General features: G+C 43.0%; 1 protein-coding gene across 1 annotated transcript in view; it reads left to right on the forward strand.

Annotated features, from left to right (window-relative positions):
- The window catches only part of LOC132830537 (claudin-4-like), a 38,765-nt gene extending 16,881 nt beyond the window's left edge, over window positions 1–21,884 (forward strand). The window contains exons 2-3 of the mRNA XM_060848304.1: window positions 18,427–18,446; window positions 20,530–21,884. Coding sequence (XP_060704287.1) covers window positions 18,427–18,446; window positions 20,530–21,141 — 632 coding nt within the window. The 3' untranslated portion in view covers window positions 21,142–21,884. The remainder of the gene's footprint in view (window positions 1–18,426; window positions 18,447–20,529) is intronic.
- Window positions 21,885–27,528: the final 5,644 nt, after the last annotated feature.

Here is a 27,528-nt window from a genome sequence, read left to right on the forward strand (position 1 = left end):
CTGCTTTTCAGAAAACATAAAACATTGGAACTGGAACACGACACACACAGTCTTAAAAGAAGAGGCAGGTCATTTAGAATTAAGACAAAGAAAAACTACTTCACTCAAAATGTGGTAGATCTAAACTTGATCACTGATGCAATGAAAATGTGACAGCAAAATTGCATACTATCTTCCACAATGACCAGGAAACCTTTGTGATGTTAATTGAGAGATAAGTATTCACCAGGGATAGCTTTTTCAAATAATACCATTAGAAGTTTTACAAATCTAAGGTGTTCATATATATATGCACCTGAGAAAGGACGTACAAACAAAAGCTCCTCCAACAGTACAATACTCCTTCATTATCATGCTGGAGTGTCAGACGTGATTATTCTGCTCTACTCATGCAGTAATCCTTGAATTCACAACTTCTGACTCAGAGGCTACAATGCTGCACTTTGAACAGACAGCTGAGACTTTGCAGAGAATTACATAGAATGACAGACAGCATAAGTACACTACATATAACACAATGTATCTGTCTGCCTTTGTGCTTCATGTGTGTCTGTTTCCATTCTAAATCATCTAAACCAATCTACATTTTGTTCCAAAACACTTGTTTTAAACCTGTCACTTAACTGCTGAAATAAATTTAGAGAAACATTAAACCAACCTGAAAGAGAATCCAAATGTTGTCTCTAGGCACATATAGTGTAAAACAGCGGTGAAAGGAATGGGGCCAATTTGAAACCTACAAGGGATTCACATAGAGTGGTGGTTCTGGGTGGGAGTTGGAAGTTTGACTGATGTACAAAATCATAAATTTGCATCTGTCTTTACAAAAGCATGATGTGGAGTTGCCGGTATTGGACTGGGGTGGAAAAAGTTAAAAATCACACAATGCCAGGTTATAGTCCAACAGGTTTATTTGCAAGTACTAGCTTTCAGAGCATTGCTCCTTCATCAGGTAACTAGTAGGACAGGATCATAAGACACAGAATTTATAACAAAAGGTGACAGTGTCATGCAATTACAATGATATATTGAACAAACCTAGATTGGTGTTGAAGCCTTTCATCTTTTGGAATAGGTTGCACATTTCAGTTTATTAATATTTAAATCCCAGAACTTCTTTTAAGCCACATTCTCAAGATAACTTAAGGTTTTATTAAAAATGGGTGACATCTCAACTCAGGCAATGTACTAAAGATGTGAGGTTAGAGTCTGTCTGTAATCCAATCTTGAGTCAGACTGGTTCAATTTCCAAAGTTGGAATTGATTAAATGTTATATGGATTGACTCTCTGTAGGTTGTGTGCTTTTTGAGCAAAAAATAGAATGTATCTGCAAATACAATTCTGCAAATGCAAATTCACCCCATCGACTTATATGTGTGCGTGTGTGCATGTGAGAGAAAGAGAGAGAGAGTACGAGTGTGTGCATGCGAGTGTGTGTGTAAGTGTGAATGCGGTGAGAGAGTATGTTTGTGTGTGTGTGCTTGATAGAGTGTGTGTGTGAGTGTGACGGAGTATAAGCCTGTGAGAGGGTGTGTGCATGGGTGTGAGTATGGGGCTTATATGTGTGTGTTTCTCTGAGAGAGTGTGTGTATGAGAGAGTGTCAGTATGAGTCTGTGAATATGTAAGAGTGTGTGTGTGTATGGGTGGTTGTGTGTGTGTATGTGTATGAGAGTGCATAGTGTAGTGGGGTTACCTGTAGTGTGACATGAACGCAAGGTCCCATTTGAGGCCATCCTCATGGGTACTGAACTTGGCTATCAGCCTCTGCTTGGTCACTCTGTGTTGTTGCATAACCCGAAGTCACCTTGGAGGATGGTCACTGGAAGATCCCAGGTCAAATGTCCCCAACAGCTGAAGTGTTCCCCAACTGGGAGGGAACACCCCTGTCTGGCCATTGTTGCGCGGTGTCCATTCATCCATTTTCATAGCATCTGCTTGGTCTCACCAATGTACCAAGCCTCGGGGCATCCTTGCGTGCAGTGTATGAGGTAGACAATGTTGATTGAGTCACATGAGTACTTGCTATGTACATGGCGGGTGGTGAGCCCATGTGTAATGGTGGTATCCATATTGACACTCTGACACATCTTGCAGTGGTTGCCTTGACAGGGTTGCATGGTGTTGTGGTCGATGTTGTCCTGAAGGCTGGGCAGTTTGCTGTGAACAATGGTCTGTTTAAGATTTGGTGGTTGTTAAAAGGGGAGTAGTGAAGGCATAGGGAAAGTCTTGGCGAGGTGCTCATCTTCATTGATAATGTGTTGCAGGCTGTGAAGAACATGGTTAGTTTCTCCTCTCCTGGGGAGTACTGGACAACGAAGGGGACCCTACTGATTCCATGCTGTGTCTGTCTCCTGAGGCAGTCATTACAGTTTTTCGCTGTGGCACGTCGGAACTGGCAATCAATGAGTTGAGCATTATACCCTTTGTTGTCCAATATTTCCTGAGAATGGAGAAATGATGCCATATTCTTCACAGCCTGCAACACATTGTTGATGAGGTTAGCACCTCGCAAAGAGCTTTCCTATGCCTCCATCTTTTGCCTTTAAACAGCCACCAAATCTCAATACAGACCATTGTTCGCAGCAAACTGCCCAGCCTTCAGGTCAATATCAATCACAACTCCGTAGAACCTTGTCATGGCAACTACTGCAAGACATGTCAGAGTGTCAACATGGATACCACCATTACATGTGGGGACACCACCTACCATATAGAAGGCAGATACTCATGCAATACAAGGCAGATACTCGGCCAACATTGTCTATCTCATATGCTGCAGGCAAGGATGACCCGAGGCATGGTATATTGCTGAGACCAAGCAGATGCTACAACAGGTGAATGGACACTGCGCAACAATCACCAGACAGGGATGTTCCCTCCCAGTTAGGGAGCACTTCAACTGTCAGGGACATTCGGTCTTGGATCTTCGGGTGACCATCCTCCAAAGCGGACTTTGGGACATGTAACAATGCAGAATAGCCGAGCAGAGGCTGATAGCCAAGCTTGGTAGCTGTGCAGATGGCCTCAACCGGGATCTTGGGCTCATGTCACACTACAGGTGACCCCACTACACGATACACTCTCACGCACAAGCATGTGCACACACACACACATACAAACACACTCGTACACACTCAGACACTCACACAGACCCTCTCTCATTCATGCACTCTCTCCCAGATACACCCCAACACACACACACACACACACTCTCACAGGTTTATAATCCGTCACACTCTTGCACACACTCTACCAAGCATGCACGCACGCAAACACACTCTCTCACGTGCCCACACTTGCGTGCACACACTCACACACACTCTCTCCCTTACATGCACACACACTCACATATAAGTCTATGGGCTGTATTTGCAGATACATTGTATTTTTGCTCAAAAAGCAAACAGCCTGCAGACAGTCAATGCAGACAGTCAATCCATGTGACATTTCATAAATTCCTACTTTGGAAATAGAACCAGTCTGTCTCAAGATTCAGATATAGACAGATTCTAACCTTACACCTTTAATACATTGTCTGAGCTGAGATGTCACTTTTTTTTAATAAAACCTTAAGTTATCTCAAAAATGCGACTTAAAAGAAGTTCTGGGATTTACATTTTAATGAACCGAAACCTGCAACCCATTCTAAAAGATGAAAGACTTTAACATCAATCTAGATTTGTTCAATATATTATTTTAATTGCATGACACTGATCTTTTGCTATAAATTCAGTGTCTTATGATTCTGCCCCACAAGTTACCTGATGAAGGAGCAATGTTCTGAAAGCTAGTACTTGCAAATAAACCTGTTGAATTATAAGTGACATTTTATGATTTTTAACTTTACAACTAAGGAACTGCTGCCTGGTATAAGAGGAGATAGTTATGATGTAGGATAAAACCTGTTAACGAGAAGGTTCGGTTGATAGGTTGACTGTACTGAAAGTTGTTCAACCACTGGGACTGGGTGGTGTGCAATGAAGGGTTGGGGGGAAAGCAAGAATGAAAGTGGTCATGTATTTCCAGTCTTCCTCAGAGATAATGATATTCCCAAAGGACTGAAAAGTAACAAATGTTACACCTTATTCAAAAATTCTAAGGATAAGCCCAACAGTTACATTTGTTGGTTTGACCTTAATAACGAGTAATCATTTGGAAATTATAATTAAAGAAAATTAACAGCTACCCAGAAAAAATGGATTAGTTAAGGAGAGCAGCTGATTTGTTCAAGGCAAATTGTTTTAGTCTAATTTGTTCCATTTTTTTGATAAGGTCGTGATGATAAGGAGAGTGGTTTGACGTGGACTTCAAACAAAATTTGATGAGCAGACTTGTGAACAAAACCAGAGGCCATAGAATAAATAGGACAGTATCAGCATTGACATAAAATGAATTGAGCACAGGAAAACAGAGTCACAGCGAATGGTTAATTTCAAGGTTGAGGGAAGCTATATCGTGGAGTTCAGCAAAGGCAGTGTAAGAACCCCATATTTTTCCTGATTTGTTTTTATGGCCTATACTTGTGTATGGAGGACATATTCAGAATTGTAGATGACGTAAAGCTGGAAGCATTGTCAACTGTGAGGTGAATAGCGATTAATTTCCAGAGACAATAACAATATTATGGAATGGGCAGGCAACTGATAAATACAGTTTAATGCAGAAACGTGCAAAGTCATTCATTTTGTTAGAAAAATGGAAATATAAATTAAGTGGTGCAATTTTGAGGAGAAACTTTGGCATGCATGTGTACAATTTATTAAAATGCTAGGGTAGTTTCAACAAGTGGATAAAATAGCTTCCAGGACTCTGAGCTTTGTAAAAGAGGGAAGCAAGTATAAAAGCAAGGTTATGACAAACAGATATGAAACACTGGTGTAACATCAACTGGAATAATGTGTGCAGTTCTGAGCACCATACTGTAAGAAAGTTTTGGAGACGCCAATGTTGAACTGGGGTGTACAAAGTTAAAAATCACACAACACCAGGTTATAGTCCAACGGGTTTATTTGGAAACACTAGCTTTTGGAGCGCTGCTCCTTCATCAGGTGGTTGTGGAGTATAATATCGTAAGACACAGAATTTATAGCAAAAGTTTACAGTGTGATGTAACTGAAATCATACATTGAAAGCAACCTGGATTGTTTGTTAAGCCTCTCATGTTGGTTTTAATTTTATCATATGTAATCATTACAAACTCGCATTCCTGGATGTCACAGTCGAAAGAAAGGACAACAGAGAATTACAATCCTGCGTATACAGAAAACCAACAAACACTGACCAAATACTTAACTACACCAGCAACCATCCCAACATACACAAACAAAGCTGTCTCAGAACACTATTCCAACAAGCCACCACACACTGCAGCACAGATGAACTTCGGAAAACAGAGGAGAACCACCTATACAACGTATTCAAGAAGAACGGATACTCAAAAAATACAGTGCGCAGATTCCTCAAGAACAAACCACGACAAGCAGACCAAACACAGCCAGAAACCCTAACCACCTTACCATGCATCGAAGAAGTTTCAGAAATGACAGCCAGACTACTAAACCCCTCGGAATCCCAGTAGCACACAAGCCCACCAATACTCTCAAACAAAAACTAACAAACTTAAAAGACCCAGTACAATCCATGGACAAAACCAACGTCATCTACAAAATTCCATGCAAGGACTGCCACAACCACTACACAGGACAAACAGGAAGAAAGATAGCCACCAGGATACTTGAACACCAGCTAGCCACAAAAAGACATGACCCTCTCTCCCTCGTAGCCCTACACACGGATGAAAAAAACCACCAATTTGACTGGGACAACACAAACATCTGGGACAGGCTAAGCAAAGACATGCCAGAGAATTCCTAGAGGCCTGGCACGCCAACCACAACGCCATAAACAAACACATAGATCTAGATGCCATCAATTAACCCCTCAGAAAATGAACAGGAAATGACATCACCACAAACCCCAGGAACCCCATTCAGGAGAAAGATATAAATAGAAAGCAGGAGACAACAGCTTTGCTTCACTTGGAGGTCGCCACTGATGATGTTACCTAGCCAGGTAATGAAACGTCTGGATATCAAACCAACAGCTCAGCAAGCAAACCTACACCCTGAAACCTACACGGTCATTCTAAAAGATGAGAGACTTAACAAACAATCCAGGCCATTTTCAATATATAATTTTAGTTATATCACACAGTAAACGTTTGCTATAAATTCTGTGTCTTACAATCTTATTCTCCACACAATCACCTGATGAAGGAACAGCGCTCCGAAAGCTAATGCTTCCAAATAAACCTGTTGGACTAAAACCTGGTGCTATGTGATTTTTAACTTTATACTTTAAGAAGGAAGAGAAAAAAATAATGTCCAAGAAATTAGGGGGATAAAGGAAAGGGATGGAGCTATTTAAATTTCTCTTACAATGAGCTAACATAAAGATGAGCAGTCAAGTGGTTTCTTTCTGTTTTGTAACCATTATACCCTTTGGGAATGAATGTGTACTGGGTGTGACCGCAGACACAGCAAGAATGAGTCAACTTACTTTTTAAAATTAAGCAGACATAAAAATATTATCCCTATTTAACTTGAAGGCAGATTCAGGGGTCTGATTCCATGTTCTACCGATTGCAGAGGTTGTGGGGCGATGTGTTTAACCTGCCTTTGCCCTGAGGACTGAAGGAGAACAATTCCTCAATCCAGTCTTGGTGATGAAGTGTATATGTGACTTATAGCTGATGTGGAATAGAATGTGCTATCACATTGTAGCAATCTGGTTCGGATACAGACAGCTGCTCGAGAGTGAGATGAGTTTGGTGATGAGAGAACTGAGTTGTTTATGGAGATGAAAGCAGTGGTTTCGTTCTCCCTAATATTAAATTAGAAGAAATTACTGGTTATCAAGTATTGGACTTCTGTTAAGCAGTGTGACAAATCAGAGGCTGCAGGAAATCTTGAGCGATGGTGGTAAGAGTCATAGAAATATTCAGCATGAAATCTGGCACTTTGGCCCAACTCATCAATGCCGACCAGGCTTCCTAAACTGAAGTTGTCACATTGGTCTGCCTTAGGGCCATGCACCTCTTAAACCTTTCCTAGTTGTTTATCTGGCCAAATGTCTTTTAAATGTTGTAATTGTACCCGCCACTATCACTGCCTCTGGCAGATCATTCCATAAGCATACCACTCTCTATGTGAAAAGGTTGCCCTTAAGGTCCTTTTTAAATCTTTTCCGTCTCTCTTTAAACCTGCCTAGATTTGGAAGAGACCTGTGGAAGAGACCTTGACTACTCACCTTATCTGTGTCCCTCATGATCTTATAAACCTCTATAAGTTCACCCCTCAATCTCCAACACTCCTGGGGAAAAAGTCCCAGACTTTCCAGCCTCTCTTTACAATTAAAATCTTCAAGTCTTACTAACAAGTCTGTAAATCTTTTTTGCTCCATTTCATGTTTAATAAGATTTATCCTATAGCAGGATGAGCAGAATTGTATGCAGTACTCCAAATTTGGCCTTAGCAATGTATGATTGCAATACGATGTCAAAACCCCTGTACTCAATGCCCTGACATTAAAAGGCAAGCATTACAAATACCCTGTCTACCTTTGACGTCACTTTCAAGGAATTATGCGCCTGTATCCCTCGATCTCTCTATTTGACCACACATCCCAGAGCCCTATCATTAACTGTGCAAATCCTGCCCTGGTTTGTCTAACCAAAATGCAACCCCTCACATTTATCTGCATTAAACTCTGTCTACCATTCCTCAGTTCACTGGTCCAGTTGCTCAAGATCCTGTTGTAAGCTCCTTTTCTGTCCACTATACTACCAATGTTGGTGACATTCACAAACTTAATAACCATGCCTCCTATATTGTCATCCAAATCACTTATACAAATGATGAACAACAATGGATTCAGCATGATTCTTGAAGCACACTGTTGGTCACAGACTTTCAGTTTGAAAAGCAACCCTCTTACATCACCTGCTGTCTCATATCATCAAATAAATTTTGCTTCCAACTGGCTACCTCACTCTGGATCCCATGTGAGATGTAACATTAATAACCAGTCTACTATGTGGAACCTTGTTGAAGGCCTTGCTAAAGTGCATGTGGACAATGTCACCACATTGTTCTCATCTACCTCCTTGGTCTTCAAAAAACTCAATCAAATTTGTTACAAACGATTTCCCATATACAATGCCATGTTGACTATCCCTAAACAATCCTTGACTTTCCAAATGCATGTAAACCTTGTTTCTCAGTATCCCCTCAAATAACTAACCTACCACTCATGTTAGACTCACCTATCTGTATTTCCCTGGCTTTTCCTTGCAGGCTTTCTTAAGTAAGGGGACAACATTAACCACTCTCCATCATTTGGCACTTCACCCATGGCTATCGATGATACAAATATCTCTGCTACGTACTCACAATTTCTTCCCTAGCTTCCCAAAATATCCTGGAATACACCTGTTTCCACACTGTAGAGATTCTACAATTCTATGATTTGATCAGGTCCCGAGGATTTGTTTACCTTTATACATTTTAAGACCACCAGAACTTCCTTATATATAATATGGACTCTTTTCAAGCCATCACTATTTGCATCCTAAGTTCTCTACCTTCCATGTCTTTCTCCACAGCAAATACTGATGTGAAATAACTCCCAGGATGTTGAGAGTGGGGGATTCAGTGATAGTAACACCAATGAATGTCAAGGAGCAGGGATTAGATTATTTCTTATTGTTAATGTTCATAGCCTGACATTTGTATGGCACGAATGTTACTTGCCACTTGCTAACCCAAGCCTGGATATTGTCCAGATCTTGCTTCATTTATTAAAAATCACACAACACCAGGTTATAGTCCAACAGGTTTAATTGGAAGCACTAGCTTTCGGAGCGCCGCTCGTTCATCAGGTGGTTGTGGAGGATACAATTTTAAGACACAGAATTTATAGCAAAATATGCAATGTAACTGAAATTATACATTGAAAAATACCTTGATTGTTATTTCGTACATCCCAGTCCAACACTGGCATCTCCAAATCATTGCTTCATTTGTACACGGACTGCTTCAGTATCTGAGGAGTTGTGAATGGTGCTGAACATTGTGCAATCATTGGCAAATATCCCCCACTTTGCCCTAATGATGGAGGGAAAGTCGTTGATGAAGCAGCTGAAGATGGTTGGGCCTATGAAGGACACTATACTGAGTAGCTCCTGCAGGGATGTCCTGGAGTTGAGATAACTGACTTCCAACAACCACAATTATCTTACTATGCATCAGGTATGATTCCAAACTGGAGAATTCGCCCCATGATACCCATTGATTTCCCTTTTCCTAGGGCTCTTTGATGCCACACACTCAGTCAAATGCAGTCATGATGCCAAGGGCTATAACTCTCAACTCATCTCTTGAATTCAGCTCTTTTATCCGTGTTTCAACCAAGGCTGTAATGAGATCAGGAGCTGAGTGACCCTGGTGAAACCCAAACTGAGCAAGTTATTGCTGAACGGGTGCAGCTTGATAGCACTACAGATGATATCTTACATCACTTTCCTGATGATTGAGGGTAGACTGATAGGGCGGTAACTGGTTGGGTTCGATTTGTCCTACTTTTTATGAACAGGACATACCTGGGCAATTTTCCACATTGTCGGTAGATGCCAGCATCGTAAATGTACTGGAATAGCTTAGCTAGGAGGGCAGTAAGCTCTAGAGAACAAGCCTTCAGTGTTATTACTAGAACGTTGTCAGGGCCTGTAGCCTTTGCAACTTCTAGTGTGTCCAACCATTTCTTGACATCACATGGAATGTATCAAATTGGTTGAAGACTGGTATCTATAATGCTAGGGACCTCTGGAGGAGGCTGATTGCTGTTAAAGCTTCAAGATTAGAGTGGTGCTGGAAAAGCACAACAGGTCAGGCAGCATCCAAGGAGCAGGAAAATCAAGTTTCGGGCAAAAGCCCTTCATCAGGATTCCTGATCGAGGGCTTTTGCCCTAAATGTCAATTTTTCTGCTCCTTGGATGCTGACTGACCTGCTGTGCTTTTTCAGCACCACTCTAATCCTGACTCTAATCTCCAGCATCTGCTGTACCCACTTCCGCGTTGTTAAAGCTTCAGCCTAATCATTTGCACTGATGTGCTGGGCTTTTCCATCATTGAGGCTGGAATGTGGAGCCTCCTCCTCCAATGAGTTGTTTAATCATCCACCACCATTCACTATTGGATATGGTAAGACTGCAGAGCTTAGATTTCATTCTTTGTTTGTGGGAAAACTTAGCTCTGTCTATCTCTTGCTGCTTATGCTGTTTGTCATGCAAGTAGTCTTCTTTGGTGGCTTCACCAGGTTGATACTTTGTCTTCAGGCATGTTTGATGCCCTCCTGCATTCTCCATTTTACCAGGGTTGTTCCCCTGGCTTGATGGTAATGGTTGAGTGGGGAATAGGCTGAGCTATGAGGTTGTAGATTGTGCTGGAGTACAGTTCTGCTGCTGTTGATGGCCTACATCGCCTCATGGATGACTAGTCTTGAGTTGCTAGATCTGTTTTAAGTCTGTCCAATTTAGCACAGTGATAGTGCCACACAACACAATGGAGGTTATTCTCAATGTGAAGACGGGATTGTGCAGTGGTTGCTTTTACCAATACTATCATGAACAGATTGTCTACAGTTGGCAAATTGATAAGGATGAGGTCAAGTATGTTTTTCCCTCTTATTGATTCCCTCACCAGCTGCCATAGACCCAGTCTATGTCCATTTGGACTTGACCAGCTTGATCAGGAGTACTGCTGCTAAGCCACTCTTTGTGGTGGACATGGAAATCCCCCACTCAGAGAACATTTTGTGCCCTTGCCACCCTCAGTGCTTCCTCCAAGTGTTGTTCAACATGGAAGAGTACTGATTCATCAGCTGAGGGATGCTGTTGCTTGACTAGTCTGTGAGTCAGCTCTTCCAATTTTGGCACTAGTCCTCACATAGTGGTAAGGAGGACTTTGCAGGATCAATTGTTTCTGCTGTTCTCTTTTCTGGTGCCTAGGTCGATACCTGATGGTCCACCCGGTTTTATTTTTTTGAGCCCTAGTAGTGATTGGTACAACTGAATGGCTTGCGAGGCCATTTCAGAGAGCAATTGACAGTCAACCACATTGCTGTGGGGCTGGAGTCAACGTAGGTCACACCAGGTGAGGATGGCAGATTTTCTTTCTTGAAGGACATTAATAAATCAGATGGGTTTTTTCAACAATTGACAATGATACCATCAGTGGCGGGATTTGTCCCTGGGTCCCAAGAACTCTACCTGAGATTCTGGATTAATAGTTTAGAGATAATACCAAAAGGCCATCACCTTCCTGTGAACAGAAACTCAACTGGACTCACCCACTCTTGGGAAATAAGGCAGGGCAGGTGACTGAGATGTCAGTGGGGGAGCACTTTGGGGCCAGCGACTATAATTCTATTAGATTTAAAATAGTGATAGTAAAGGATAGACCACATCTAAAAGTTCAAGTTCTAAATTAGAGAAAGGCCAATTTTGACGGTATTAGGCAAGAACCTTCAAAAGCTGATTGGGGGAAGACGTTCGCAGGTAAAGGGACAACTGGAAAATGGGAAGCCTTCAGAAATGAGATGATGAGAATCCAGAGAAAATATATTCCTGCTAGGGTAAAAGGAAAGGTTGGTAGGTATAGGGAATGCAGGATGATGAAAGAAATTGAGAGTTTGGTTAAGAAAAAGAAGGAAGCATATGTCAGGTACAGACAGGATAGATCGAGTGAATCCTTAGAAGAGTATAAAGAAAGTAGAAGTATACTTAAGAGGGAAATCAAGAGAGCAAAAAGGGGACATGAGATCGCTTTGGCAAATAGAATTAAGGAGAATCCAAAGGGTTTTTACAAATAACATGAAGGTCAAAAGGGCAACTAGAGAGAGCATAGGGCCCCTCAAAGATCAGCAAGTCAGCTTTTGTGTGGAGCCGCAGAAAATGGGAGAGATACTAAATGAGTATTTTGCATCAATATTTACTGTGGAAAAGGATATAGAAGATATAGACTGTAGGGAAATAAATGGTGCCATCATGCAAAATGTCCATATTACAGAGGAGGAAATGCTGGATGTCTTGAAATGGGTAAAAGTGGATAAATCCCCAGGACCTGATCAGGTGTATCCTAGAACTCTGTAGGAAGCTAGAGAAGTGATTGCTGGGCCTCTTGCTGAGATATTTGTTTCAATGATAGTCACAGGAGAGGTGCCAGAAGACTGGATGTTGGCTAACGTGGTGCCACTGTTTAAGAAGAGTGGTAAGGACAAGCCAGGGAACTATAGACCAGTGAGACTGACTTCGGTGGTGGGCAAGTTGTTGGAGGGAATCCTGAGGGACAGGATGTACATGCATTTGGAAAGGCAAGGACTAATTAGGGACAGTCAACATGGCTTTGAGTGTGGGAAATCATGTCTCACAAACTTGATTGAGTTTTTTGAATAAGTAACAAAGAGGATTAATGAGGGCAGAGCAGTAGATGTGACCTATATGGACTTCAATAAGGTGTTCGACAAGGTTCCCCATGGGAGACTGATTAGCAAGGTTAGATCTCACGGAATACAGGGAGAACTAGCCATTTGGATACAGAACTGGCTCAAAGATAGAAGACAGAGGGTGGTGGTGGAGGGTGGTTTTTCAGACTGGAGACCTGTGACCAGTGGAGTGCCTGGATGACAGCAGCCCCAACACTCAAGAAGCTTAGAACATAGACCATAGAACAATACAATGCAGAACAGGCCCTTCACCCCTTGATGTTGCACTGACCTGTGAACTATTCTAAGCTCATCCCTCTACACTATCCCAATATCATCATCCATGTGCTTATCCAAGGATTGTTTAAATCTCCCTAATGTGGCTGAGTTAACTACATTGACAGGCAGGGCATTTTACACCCTTATCACTCTCTGAGTAAAGAACCTGTCTCTGAAATCTGTTTTAAATCTACCACCCTCAATTTGTAGTTATGCTCCCTCGTACAATCTGACGCCATCATCTTAGAAAAAAGACTTTCACTGTCTACCCTATCTAATCCTCTCATCATCTTGTATGTCTCTATCAAATCCCCTTTTAGCCTTCTTCTTTCCAATGAGAACAGACCCAAGTCTCTCAGCCATTCCTCATAAGACCATACATCCAGACCAGGCAACATCCTGGTAAATCTCCTCTGCATCTTTTCGATGCTTCCACATCATTCCTATAATGGGGCAACCAGAATTGTACACAATATTCCAAATACAGCCACACTAGCATTTTGTACAGTTGCAGCATGACATTGCAGCCCCTGAACTCAATCCCTCTACCAATGAAACCTAATACATTGTATGCCAGCTTAACAGCACTATCAACCTGGTGGCAACTTACAGGGATTTATGTACATGGACTCCAAGATCTCTCTGCACATTTACACTACGAAGAATCTTTCCATTGACCCAATACTCTGCCTTCCTGTTATTCTTTCCAAGATGCATCACCTCACATTTAGCTGCACTGAACTCCATTTGCCACCTCTCAGCCCAATTCTGCAGTTTATCCAAATGCATTTATAAAAACGATAAACAGCAGTGGTCCCAAAAGAGATCCTTGTGGCAGATAAGCTTGACAATATCCAGGACAAAACAGCCACTTGATTGGCACCACATCCACTCCCTCCACCACTGATGCTCAGTCACAGCAGTCACAGCAGTGTAATATTTTCAAGACACACTGCAGAAGTTCACCAAAGATTCTGAGACAGCACCTTTCAAATCCCAGACAGCACCTTTCAAACCCATGACCACTTCCATCTAGAAGGACAAGGGAACACCACCAGCTTCAAGCTCCCCGCCAAGCCACTCACCATCATGACTTGGAAATATATCACCATTCCTTCACTGTCACTGGGTCAAAATCCTGGTATTCCCTCCCTAACGGCATTGTGGGTCAACTCACAGCAGGTGGACTGCAGCAGTTCAAGAAGGCAGCTCACTACCAAGGGCAACTAGGGGAGGCACTAAATGCTGACCAGCCAACGATGCTCACATCCGACAAATTAATAAATTTTTAAAAGTTCATTTAGGATCTACCCATCTCCTGTGGCTCCACACATCGAAAAACTTGTTGATTTTTAAGGGGCCCTGATTTCTCCCTTGTTAGTCTTTTGCTCTTAATAAACTTGTATAATGTCTTTGGATTCCCTTTGTATTATCTACCAAAACTATCTCATGTCCCCTTTTTGTCCTCTTGATTTCCCTCTTCAGTACAGTCCTACACCGCCTATATATTCCTCGAAGGATTCACTATATCCCAGCTTTCTATTCTAGACATACACCTTCTTCTTTTCTTGACTAGACCCTCAATATCTCTCATTATCCAGTGTGCCTACTCTTACCAGACTTGCCCTTCACTCTACCAAGAACATGCTGGCCAAGAATTCTCGTTATCTCGCTTTTGAAAGACTTCCACTTGTCAGATGTCCCTTTACCTGCGAACAGTCTCCTCCAATCTACTTATGAAAGTTCCTATCTTATATTTTCAAAATTGGCCTTGCCCCAATTTAGAACTTTAACCAGTGGATGAGACCTGTTCTTTTTCATTGCAATTTCAAGACTGATAGAATACCTCAGTCACTTGCTGCTGCCTTATTTCCCAAGAGGAGGTTGAGTGTTCTGTTTCTCTAGTAGGGCCCTCTGCTTGCTGATTGATATTTTTTTCCTGAATACACGTAATGATTCCTTCCAACCAAAGCCTTTAACACTGTGGCAGCTCTAGTCTATCTTCAGAAAGTTAAGATCCTCAATTATTACAACCCTATCATTTTTCCAGCTATCTGTAATTTTCCTAAGTAGTTCCTCCTCAATTTCCCACTGATTATTGGTGATTCTACAATACAATCCCAAGAAAGTGATCATCCCCTTCCTATTTTTCAGTTTCACCCATATCACCTCACCGGACAATCTCTAAGAAATACCTTATCTAAGTACTGCCATGATGTTTTCCCTGATCAAAAATGCCACTCCCTCTTCTCTGTTTCCTCCCTTTCTACCTTTCATCTAGCATTTGTACCCAGAAACATTGAACTGCCCATCCTGTGCCTCACTCAGCCTGTCCCATGGTCCAATCCATGCCCTGAGTTCATGGAGGCATAGACCACAGCACAGAAACAGAACCTTTGGTCCATCTCTTCCAGGCCGACCAGATATCCTAAATTAATCTAGTCCCATTTCTAAGACTTGGCCCATATCGCTTTCAAGCCTTTCGATTCATATATCCATCCAGATGCCTTTTAAATGTTGTAATTGTACCAGCCTCCACCACTCCACGTCCATATCACACAAGGATGGCTTTCAGGCCTTCAGCTCCTTCCTCTCCAACAGACCCACCCAATCCCCTTTCCATCAATATCCTCCTCCCCCTCGCCAAACAAGTTCTCACCCTCAATAACTTTTTCTTCAACTCTTTCCATTTCCTTCAAATCCAGGGAGTGGCCATGGGCACTCAGATGGGCCCCAGCTACACCTGCCTTTTTGTCGGCCATGTCAAACAGTCCCTCCTTAGTACCTGCACAGGCACTATGCCCCAACTCTTCCACTGTTACATCGATGACTGCATTGGTGCAGCGTCCTGCACCCAGGCTGAACTGGACCAGTTCATTGACCTTACCATAGCTTCCACCCCACCTTTAAATTCACGGTCTATCTCAGACACCTCCCCCTGCTTTCTTGACCTCTTCGTTTCCATCTCCAGCGACAGTCTACAGATAGAAGTTTACTATAAACCCACAGACTCCCATAACTACCTGGACTACACCTCCTTCCACCCAATATCCTGCAAGAACTCCAACTCATTTTTCCAATTCTTCCGCCTCGGTCACATCTGCTTGGATGAGGAGACATTCCACTCATGAGCATTCCAGATGTTCACCTATTTTGAACAAAGTGCTTTTCTCCCCTCTGTCATCTGGACAGCCCTCCACCACACCTCCTCCATTCCCTGCTCCATTGCTCTAAACCACCTCCCCTCCAAACACAATAAAGACAGGGTTCCCCATGTCCTCACAAACCATCCCACCAGTCTCCACGTCCAATGTACCATCCTTAAATACTTGCTCCAAGGCCAACTAGATCGCACCACCAAGAACATCCTCCCCACCTCACCTGTCTCTGCCTTCCACAAGGACAGTTCCCTAAGCAATCCCTGGTTCGTGCCTCTTTCCTCACCAACCTACCCCCCATCCCCCCACCAAACCCGCTGGTACCTTCCACTGCAACCATAAAAGATACAAACTCTGCCAGCACACAACCCCCCTCACCCCCATCCAGAGTCCCAAACAGTGGGGCAGAGGATCACCTGCCTCTCCTCTGACCTAGTTTATTGTATCCTGTGCTCCTGATGTGGTTTTCTCTACACTGGGGAGATCAGATGTAAACTCAGGGCACATTTCGTCAAGTATCTCAGCCAGATCTGCCCATTTTAATTCCCTCTCCCATTTCTTCCTGACATGACAATCCTTGGGCCCCTCCATTGCCACAGAAAATCAGACCGCAAATTGGAGGAACAACACCTCACCTTCCGCCCGGGCTGCCTACAGCATGGAGGACTCAACACTGAGTTCTCCAATTCCAAATAACCTCCTTTCCCATCCTCAAACTCCCTTTCCAGTCCATCCCTCTCCATTCCATTCATCTGACTGACCGTTCCTTCCAGATTCATTTCTCCCATCGACTAATCAGATTATACCCTCTATCTGTGTTCACCTATCCCGACCTCACTGCTCCACCTCTCTTCCCACCAAAAACCCTTCCCCATGCCCCCTCATTCTGAAGCACCCCTTACACCCACCCCAATCCTGAAGAAGGGTTACACCTGAAGTGTTGACTTCTCCACCTCTTGATGCTGCCTGGCTTGCTGTGTGCATCCAGCCTCCTGCTTGTCCACATTGGATTCCAGCATCTGCAGTATTTTTTATCTCCTCCACTTTCTCTGGCAGCTCGTTCCATACATGCACCATCCTCTGTGTGAAAAAGTTGCCCCACAGGTCCCTTTTAAAACCTTTCCCTTCTCATCCTAAACCTATGTCCTCTAGTTTTGGAGTCTCCCACCCCAGGGAAAAGACCTTGTCTATTTACTCTATCCATGCCACTCATGACCTTCTAAACTTCTATAAGGTCATCCCTCAGCTTTTGATGCACAGGGAAAACAGCCCCAGTCTAATCAGCCTCTCCCTGTAGCTCAAACCCTCCAATCCTGGCAACATCCTTGTAACTCTTTTCTGAACCCTTTCAAGTTTCACAACATCCTTCCGATAGGAGGGAGACAAGCATTGCACAAATTATTCCAAAAGCGGCCTAACCATTTGTCTTTCCTGTTAGGCCTCTTGTATTGCAATAAATGCAGTTTAATTCACCAGTCTACCCTTATTCCTGCCATGCTCTTGCCTGCCTTGTCTATTTAACTTGCTGTCTTTAATTTCTGTCAATTTTTAACTTGCCCTCCTTAACTTCTGTACTAGCCTCAACCTTCTCTTTTGTCTCAACACTGTTTAGGATTCAAAGCTCTGCTAGATAGTTTAAAATCTTCCGAGTAGCTCTAACAAATCCCCCCGCCTAGATAATGGTCCCACTCCATTTCAGGTGTAACACTTCCCTCTTGTACAGGTTACCTCTGCCCCAGAAGAGTTCCCTATTATCCAAAAATCTGCATTCCTGCCCCCTGCACCAACTCCTCAGCCAGACATTCATCTGCCCTATCCTCCTATTCCTACTCTCATTACCACATGGCACAGATTACTACCCTTGAAGTCCCGTTTTTTAAACTCCTGCCTAACTCCCTACATTCACACTGCAGGACCTCATCCCTTTTTCTACCTTTGTCATTGATATCAATGTGTACCACAACCTCTGGCTGTTGCCGCACCCTTTTAAGAAATTGCTGCAACTGCTCTGAGATGTCCTTGACCTGGCATCAGGGAGGAAACACACCATCCTAGAGTCTCGCACAGAAATGCCTGTCTTGGTCCCTGATTAGAGAATCTCCTATTATAATTACTTGCTTGGACTTTGCCAGGCCCTATTTTAGAGCAAAGCCATGATGCCACACACCTGGCTCCTGCAGTTTTATTTTCCCCTGAGGCTGTCTCCCCAAAAGTATCCAAGTGATATACTTGTCTGAGATGGGTCAGCCACAGGAGACTCCTACACTCTCTGCCTATGTCTCATGGCAGGCACCTGCCTACCTGACTGTACTTGCGCTGTGACCACCTCCCTGAAGCTACTATCTATCATTCTCTCTGAATCTTGTATGCTTCTCAGTGTTAATTGAGCCTTGGGGCATGCTGCTGAAGAAAGATCTCAGGGTGCAAGAGCATATTTGCTTTGTAAGTAGATAGGATGGGGAAGAAGGTGTTTGGCATGCTTGTATTCATTGGCCAGTGCACTGAGTATAGCAATTGGAGTATCATGCTGTAGCTGTACAAGTAATTGGTGAGGTCACATTTAGAATACTGTGTTCATTCTGGTCTCCTAGCTATAGGAAAGATGCTGTTAAACTGGAAAGGGTTCAGAAAATATTTACGAGGATGTTGCTGCCATTGCAAGGCTTGAGCTATAGGGAGAGAAAATATCAACGGTCACTGTTCAGTCAGCACCTCCCATCAGAAGAATCAGAGAATGAAATAATGGCAGGGGATTTGTTTTAGATTAACTCAATGAAACTTTACGAGGCAACGAATACGCCGGAGCTTTTTCCCCGGAGGATGAGAAGTGACTTTATACAGGTCAACAAAATCATGAGCAGCATGGATAGGATGAATAGCCATTGTCTTTTTCCCAAGCTAGGGGAGTCCAAAACCGTAGGTATAGGTTTTAGGTGAGAAGGGAAGATGTAAAAAGGACTTAAGGGATAATGTTCTCATAGAGAGGGCGATGCCTGTATGGGGGAAGCTGCCAGAAGAGGTGGTGGAGGTGGGTACAATTACATTTAAAAGGCATCTGGATGGGTATATGAATAGGAATTGTTTAGATGGATATGGGCCAAATGCTGGCACATGGGACTAGGATATCTGGTTGGCACAGACGAGTTGGAACAAAGGGTCTGTTTCCATGCTGTACAACTCTTATGACTCTATGAACTGCTGCTCCAACCAATCCCGGTCTGAGAGGAGCTGCAGCCATATACACTTCCTGCAGACATAGTCACCAGGGACACTTGACTGCTCCTTGATTTCCCACATCTGACAGGAGGAGCATACCCCTTCACTAACTCTGCCCCTTTAACAACTAGACTTTTTTTAACTGAATCCTTTAAAGTTTAGAAACATTCTAGTCACTTAAAGACAAAAGAGATATGTCCATACCCTTGCTCAACCCACCTTGACTTGCTCACCAATCTGCTGCTACCATTGGTGCCACTTACTTTCTGAACTGTTACGTCTGGTCTACTCCTATCCTCGCTGGACCTGTTGTAATACTAAGGCAAATAAACACAACAGTCCTCCCTATTCCACTTCCCTAAACTCCTACACTTACTCAACCTCCAGTGTTTCACAGTTTGCATCTAGCAGCCATAGTACGCTAATAAGGTAGAGGTAGGTCAAATCAGCAAGCGGATGAACATGTTGCATTTCCTCTATGTATGGTGGTGGTAGTAGGCAGATCCTGGGAGTACACCCGAGGTAATGCTGCAGCAGTGGGACAAAACGCCATTGCAGCTGATTTTCTGGTTAAGACTGAATGTTAAAGAGCAGATGCAGGGCTGGGCACGCCACTGACTGGAACAGAGATGATAAAGAGGAGCTGTCACTACAATGACCTGGAGGACAGGCACACATCAGTATGATGCAGCACCACAAATATTTTTTGTGTAAATTAATCAAAGATGTTGATGTCAATTACATGCTTATTGATGGGACTGGAGGATAGTGATCCTTTGTTTTTTTTTATTTGTTTCTTCCCTTTCATGAGTGTGTTGAAACCAATTCGTTAGCATTCCATCAGAATCAGATAAGAAAATATCAACGGTCACCGTTCAGTCAGCACCTCCCATCAGAAGAATCAGAGAATGAAATGCTGGCAGGGGATTTGTTTTAGATTAACTCGATGAAACTTTACGATGCAGCGAGAAACTAAAGTTCCAGCAGGTAATGCAATTCACTAAAATGGCGTTGTTTTATTCACGAGGCGAACTGCCAACACAGATGCCAATGCTTTATTTACCAGCCCCATTCAGGTGCCTCTTCATTTAGCAAAAGAATCTGAAACTAAATGACAGTAACTTCGGAATCTGGTCCAACGGGTATTCCCTGTTCTCAGCAATGGTAAACCGAGAACAGGAGCAAATGCCCGCCCACCACTCAGGGGCTATAATTGCCACTGCATTTCAGATCGTCCTCAGCTCGCTCCGGATCGGGAAATCAGAGCCAGTTTGTTTTAGTAGCTCACCGATTACTGCCCCCAAGTTCCAAGAATGGCATCAATGGGACTCCAGATTCTGGGCATAGCCCTGTGTGTGTTCGGGTGGCTGGGAGCTCTGCTCACCTGCGTCCTTCCCATGTGGAGAGTGACCGCTTTCATTGGGAACAACATCGTGGTGGCGCAGATCATCTGGGAAGGGCTTTGGATGAACTGCATTGTTCAGAGCACCGGGCAGATGCAGTGTAAGGTGTACGACTCGCTGCTGGCCCTCTCGCAAGACCTGCAGGCTTCCAGAGCTCTGACCGTTATCTCCCTGGTGGTGGGTATCATCGGTATTCTGGTCTCCATTGCTGGAGGAAAATGCACCAACTGTATAGAAAACGAGGCAACAAAGGCCAAGGTGACAATTATAGCAGGAATTATCTTCATCCTCTCTGGAGTGCTCACCCTGATCCCAGTGTCCTGGTCTGCAAACACCATCATTAAGGATTTCTACAACCCACTGGTGACGGACGCCCAGAGGAGGGAGCTTGGAGCCTCCTTGTATGTCGGTTGGGGGACCTCGGGTCTGCTGATCCTCGGAGGGGCTCTGCTCTGCTGCACCTGTCCTCCCAAGGATGAGAATTCGTACTCAGCAAAATACTCTGCACCTAGATCTACAGCTCCAAGCAAGAACTACGTGTAACTTGGAAATGGATAGGTCCGAACCAATTTCCAAAGATAAGATCAGACCAATGTTGTACACTGTCTATATTGTTTGGCATTCGGCGAATTAAATCAATGTACTGTAAAACTAATTTGCTATATCAATATCCTAACAACAACTCGAGTAATTAACATTGAACCATACCTGCCTGTTCTGAGAGTGATGGATGTAAGGAAGGATTTGAAGTGAGTGCACTTACACCCAACACAAACTCATGAGTAGAGATCGGAAATGTGGCCAGAGTTTGAATGTGGAGATGTTTAAAAAAGGGATTTTTGTTGAGAGATGTTAATGTTAATATTTTTCATAATATCGATGTTCAGCAGCAGTGGACCTAATGTATAGCAATGTAATCGCGTTTCCAGTGAGATCAAAACTTTCCTTTCTAACTCTAATGGTGACCTGGCACTCGGAATATCCGGGGAGAATGGGAAAGAGGCAGCCGCCGCCATTTCACATCCAGCGTGGAAGTGATAGCTGTGAAATGGGTCTTGACCCACTCAGAATAGTTCAGTGTATTAAACAATGTGATTTTAATACCAGATCCCATTTGTATTCTATGGTGGAACTTGTATCTCGACTTTTCACTGTATATTGTTCTCTTAATGTTCCTTCCATTCGTGTATTTTTTGAAGATTATCTTTTTCAAACAGTCTTGTCTGCGTACTTATTTGGACTGTATATCATGAAGGCCAAAATAAAAAAGTACATCTCTTTCACAATGTCTTGTAGTTTTATCTGTGGGTTTAAAAAGAATGTCAGGTGGGAGAGAAGAGGGGTGGGCCTAAGAAGGCAACAACAGAAAAAACAAAAATAAACTCCTGTAGCAAGCATCATAACTAAGAAGAGCAGGTAAATTATGGCAGACATGGACTGGATCCTTGGTTGACTACATTTGCAGCAGTAACTGGTTCATAGCATAAAACAGATGGGAAGGCACTGGAGAAATAAGAAAAATGTTTACTCAAATCATCAAAACTGAGAAATCGAATTTCAGTCAGGACAACTTGTACTTATGTAGAACCTTTCACATAATCAAGTACCTTATAGGCACATAATGAAACAGAATTTGACAAGAGATTTACATAAATCACGTTTGTGGATTTGATGCCCAATCGTAATATGAATGGGGAACACAAAGAACTATTACACCGAGAAATACAGGATAACTTCTAACTTATTCTATAATTAGACTGTGATTTAAAGATGAAAGTAAGATTCTTAACACAATGTTCTCAGCATTAATGGTTATTTTCTAAGAATTGTTTAAATAATTTTGGGACATAAGTTTAAGAAAACAAAAGCTTTGAGATTTCTGCTTTATTGTAGCTAATCATTAAAACTAGATTCTATTCAGTTGGTTGACCAAATAATAAGTTCTGTGAAATAATGGGTGGTTTGTGGGGTTGGGAACGGGGCATCACAGTCAGTTGAGCTCTATCCGTGCAATAAACCATAATACCAGAGTATTTGTTCCAATTGAGGTGGTGGAATTTAAACTGAATGTTCACACTAGTGGTATTTGTGCATTTTATTTTTCAACTGTTTACAATAGTTGCACTTTACCCGTGCGTAAGACTTAAGCCACAAGGAGGAATTTTCCCTGTTGAAGTTAAAGTATGGCGGTGAGCATGTTGGATAGTGTCATATCCAACAAAACTTGGATGAGATATCTCACTTCATCATGCACTTCTCAGCTTATTATGTCTGCAAATGAGATTTTGCACAAGTTATTTGTAATTGTGTGGTGAGTGAGCAAAAGTTCTCACTGCAGGTAGACTTGGGTTTGAAGATTGAGATATCAAATTTTACGGCCAATTGGATTCTAATTCAGATGGTGCAAGCCAGGAACTGGCCCTCTGGCTGTGTTGGCCTTAAAGTACAAGTCATGTCAGGAAAAAACGTCAGATGGCTCCCCACTTTAAAGATGTACCGAGCAGACACTGCTGGATGGGGGTCAGAGAAGGATGGCACATCCTTTTCCAGGTGAATAGAATCAAGAGATCATCACATCACAGCTTGGGTACTGATACTGGCACAGGTTGGTGTAGTTTGACCACACAAACCAGATGGCAAAGAGTGCCAGAAAAAAAGTCAATGATCAACTTTGCTGATTAACTGACAGCACCTTTTCCTTGCTATTTCACACTCAAAGGGCTATCATTTATTTGACAGCCCCAGCAAATACATCTCACAAATCTTCGTAGCCTGTGAGCCTCAGGATCTCACTTATTCAACAACGTACATCTACCTCATCCACTCAAACTACTAACACTTCCTGCTCTCGCATTTCCTTCTTATTCATTGCTGACATCTCATCTGGTTGGAGAAAGTGAGGACTGCAGATGCTGAAGATCAGAGTTGAATAATGTGTTGCTGGAAAAGCGCAGCAGGTCAGGCAGCATCCAAGGAGCAGGAGAATCGACGTTTCGGGCATAAGCCCTTCATCAGGAATGAGGAGGGTGTGCCAAGCAGGCTAAGATAAAAGATAGGGAGGAGGGAGGGGCGTTGGGAATGTGCTACGTGGAAGGTGGTTAAGGTGAGGGTGATAGGCCGGAGAGGGGGTGGGGCTGGAGAGGTCAGAAAGAAGATTGCCGGTCAAGAAGATGGTGCTGAGTCTGAGGGTTGGGACTGAGATAAGGTGGGGGGAGGGGAAATGAGGAAGCTGGAGAAATTTGCATTCATCCCTTGTAGTTGGAGGGTTCCTAGGCGGAAGATGAGGTGCTCCTCCTCCAGGCGTCGTGTTGCCATGGTCGGGCAATGGAGGAGGCCAAGGACCTGCATGTCCTTGGCGGAGTGGGAGGGGGAGTTAAAGTGTTCAGCCACGGGGCGGTTGGGTTGGTTGGTGCGGGTGTCTCTGAGGTGTTCTCTGAAAATTTCCGCAAGTAGGCAGCCTGTATCCCCAATGTAGAGGAGGCCACATCGAGTGCAGCGGATGCAATAAATGATGTGTGTGGAGGTGCAGGTGAATTTGTGACGGATATGAAAGGATCCCTTGGGGCCTTGCAGGGAAGTGAGGTGCGCCCACACCTCCCCCCTCACTTCCCTGCAAGGCCCCAAGGGATCCTTTCATATCAGTCACAAATTTACCTGCACCTCCACACACATCATTTACTGCATCTGCTGCACACGATGTGGCTTCCTCTACATTGGGGAGACAGGCCGCCTACTTGCGGAACGTTTCAGAGAACACCTCTGGGAAACCCGCATCAACCAACCCAACCGTCCCGTGGCTGAACACTTTAACTCCCCCTCCCACTCCACCAAGGACATGCAGGTGTCCAGGAGGAACACGACACCTGGAGGAAGAGCGCCTCATCTTCCGCCTAGGAACCCTCCAACCACAAGGGATGAATGCAGATTTCTCCAGCTTCCTCATTTCCCCTCCCCCCAACATATCTCAGTCCCAACCCTCGGTCTCAGCACCGCCTTCTTGACCTGCAATCTTCTTTCTGACCTCTCTGCCCCCAACCCCTCTCCGGCCTATCACCCTCACCTTAACCTCCTTCCACCTATTGCATTCCCAACACCCCTTCCCGAAGTCCCTCCTCCCTATCTTTTATCTTAGCCTGCTTGGCACACCTTCCTCATTCCTGAAGAAGGGCTTATGCCTGAAACGTCGATTCTCCTGCTTCTTGGTGCTGCCTGACCTGCTGCGCTTTTCCAGCATCTCATCTGGTTGTACAAACTCATAACCTGCTGTGGCACTCATTTCCATTACACTGAATTCTTTCCTTCGTTGATGATTATAGGAAGTAGTAAAGTGGTAAATGAAAATGGAAATCAGCGAAACAACTCCTCAAATCACCCAGGGTAATATTATGGAATCATATTAAAAAAAAAGCAGATTTCAACACATCTATCTGAATGCGAGCAGCATTTGCACCAAGATAGGAGAATTAATGGTTCTAATAGAAGTGAAAGGATAAGATTGAATTACCATTATGCAAAGTTTGCTGCAGTGACCAAGACTGCAAACTGAATATTAAAGGATATTCAATATTTGATGGAGATAGACAAAAAGCAAACATTTGGGGAATGATCATAAGGTATGGGGTCACTGTATTACTGAAAGAGGATCTCTAATCAGGAGACCAGGATATAGAATCTGTTTGAATGAAGTTCAAAAACAACGAGTGGCAGCAAACATTGGTAGGGGTGGTCTGTAGATCCAGTAGCGACAATGTAGGGTATGGTATGAATCAGGAAATTAGAGGCAAATATAGCCTGGGAAAGCAATCATAATCTACTTATAAAGTAGATTAATTGATTGAGCATTAACACTGTGGAGGAAGAAATCGTGGAAAGTGTTTGAAATAGTTTTCTGGAGCAATCGTTGAGGAATCAACCAGGTAGAAGGCTACTTTAGAAACGACCATAAGAAAGGAACAGGAGAATCCTGCTCTTTCTCTTGGCAGAATCATAGCTGATTCATTATTCCTCATATCTATTTTCCTGTATTTTTGTCATAATCCTTGATTTCCTGATGGATCAAGAATTAATCTATTTTAATCTTATATTTACACAAGGCCTCTCTCTTGTGGCAAGGAGTTCCAAAGACTCACAGCCCTCTCAGAGGAGACATTCTTCCTCATATTAGTCTTAAATTGGTAGTGTTTTATTCTGAGATTCTATTTTCTGGTCCTAAACTCAGCCATGAAGGGAAACACCTTCTCAGCATTTACCCTGTCAAGCCACTAAAGAATCCTGTATATGTTAATGAGATCATCTTTCATTTTTCAAGACGCTACAGAGTAGAATCCCAAATTGTTTAGCCTTTGCTGATAAGACAATCTCTCCATGCCAGGATGTGGAGGAGCAGGTGTTGGACTGGGGTGGACAAAGTTAAAAATCACGCAACACCGGGTTATAGTCCAACAGATTTATTTGGAAGCACTAGCTTTTGGAGCACTGCTTCTTCGTCAAGTGGTTATGGACAACCACCTGATGAAGGAGCAGTGCTCTGAAAGCTAGTGCTTCCAAATAAACCTGTTGGGCTATAACCTGGTGTTGTGTGATTTTTAACTTTGTCCCTCCATACCAGAGAACATCCCTGTGAACTTCTCTGAACTGCCTCCATTGAAATTATGCCTTTCCTTAAATAAGGGGACCAAATCTGCTTCTAGCTGTATATGTATATGTAATTCCTAGAGGCATGGCACTCCAACCACAATGCCATAAACAAACACATAGATCTAGATGCCATCTATCAACCCCTCAGAAAACGAACAGGAAATGACATAATCACAAACCCCAGGAACCCCATCCAGGAGAAAGATACAAATAGAAAGCAAGAGACAACAGCTTCGCTTCACTTGGAGGTCACCACTGATGATGTTACCTTGCCAGGTATCAAACCTATAGCTCAGCGAGCAAACCTATATCCCCCCCCCCCTCACCTCCCCGCTTGTAGCTGTACAGGTGTGGTCTCACCAGCACCTTTTACTGTTGCAGTAAGGCTACTAGTTGCAGTAAGATCTAGTATTATACAATGAGAAAATATTAATAATGTTGTTGTAAAAGAACCTTCTGAGAATAGGGACCAAAGTATTACATCATTTACATTCAGTGTGAAAAAAGATGTAGTTCATTCTGATACTGAGACCTTAAATCTAAACAAAGATATTCATGAAGGAGTTAGGAGTAGGCTGGCTGAGACAGGTTGGAAAAATACATTATAAGTTTTGACAGTAGATAGACAATGATTGGTATTTAAAGTATTAATCCTTAGTTTTCAAAACTCATGCATTCCTTTAAGGAAAAGTGAGAGAGCCATGGCAAACAAGGAAACTTAGAGATAATGTTAGATCAAAGCACTCAGCAAAGGAGGACCAAGAAATGAATAAAGTAAGAGAGAATAGAATAAGAATGTAAAATAGTGAGAAACATGCTAATGAGTTGTAAAAACTTCCACTGGTACATAAAAAGCAAAAGATAAGCAAAATCAAGTGTGGATCTATTACGGGCAGAGACAGGTGAGTTTATAATAGGATGTAGCGAAATGGCAGAGAAGCTAAGTAGATTCACAGATATATACACAAGTAGTTTTCTTGAAGTAACTACGATCCAAGGGTCTAGTGAGAGTATGTAAGCGTAAAAAAAAAAGGGGTGGTGAAGGTGCAATATAGGAGAAATCAACATGACTGGAAATTCACAAATCCCTGGGATCTGATAACCTTCACCCAGTGTTGAAAGAAATGGCTCCACACATAACAGATACATTGGTGATCCTCTTTTAGTGATGCCTGTAGCTTGGAAGGTTCCAAATGTAACCATATTATTTAAGAAAAGGGAGAGAGAGAAAACAGGAAACTACAGACCATTTAGCCTGCTGTAGTGAAAATACCTCATTCCTGATGAAGGGCT

The sequence above is a fragment of the Hemiscyllium ocellatum genome, chromosome 31 (genome assembly GCF_020745735.1).
Source record: "Hemiscyllium ocellatum isolate sHemOce1 chromosome 31, sHemOce1.pat.X.cur, whole genome shotgun sequence".
Taxonomy (NCBI): domain Eukaryota; kingdom Metazoa; phylum Chordata; class Chondrichthyes; order Orectolobiformes; family Hemiscylliidae; genus Hemiscyllium; species Hemiscyllium ocellatum.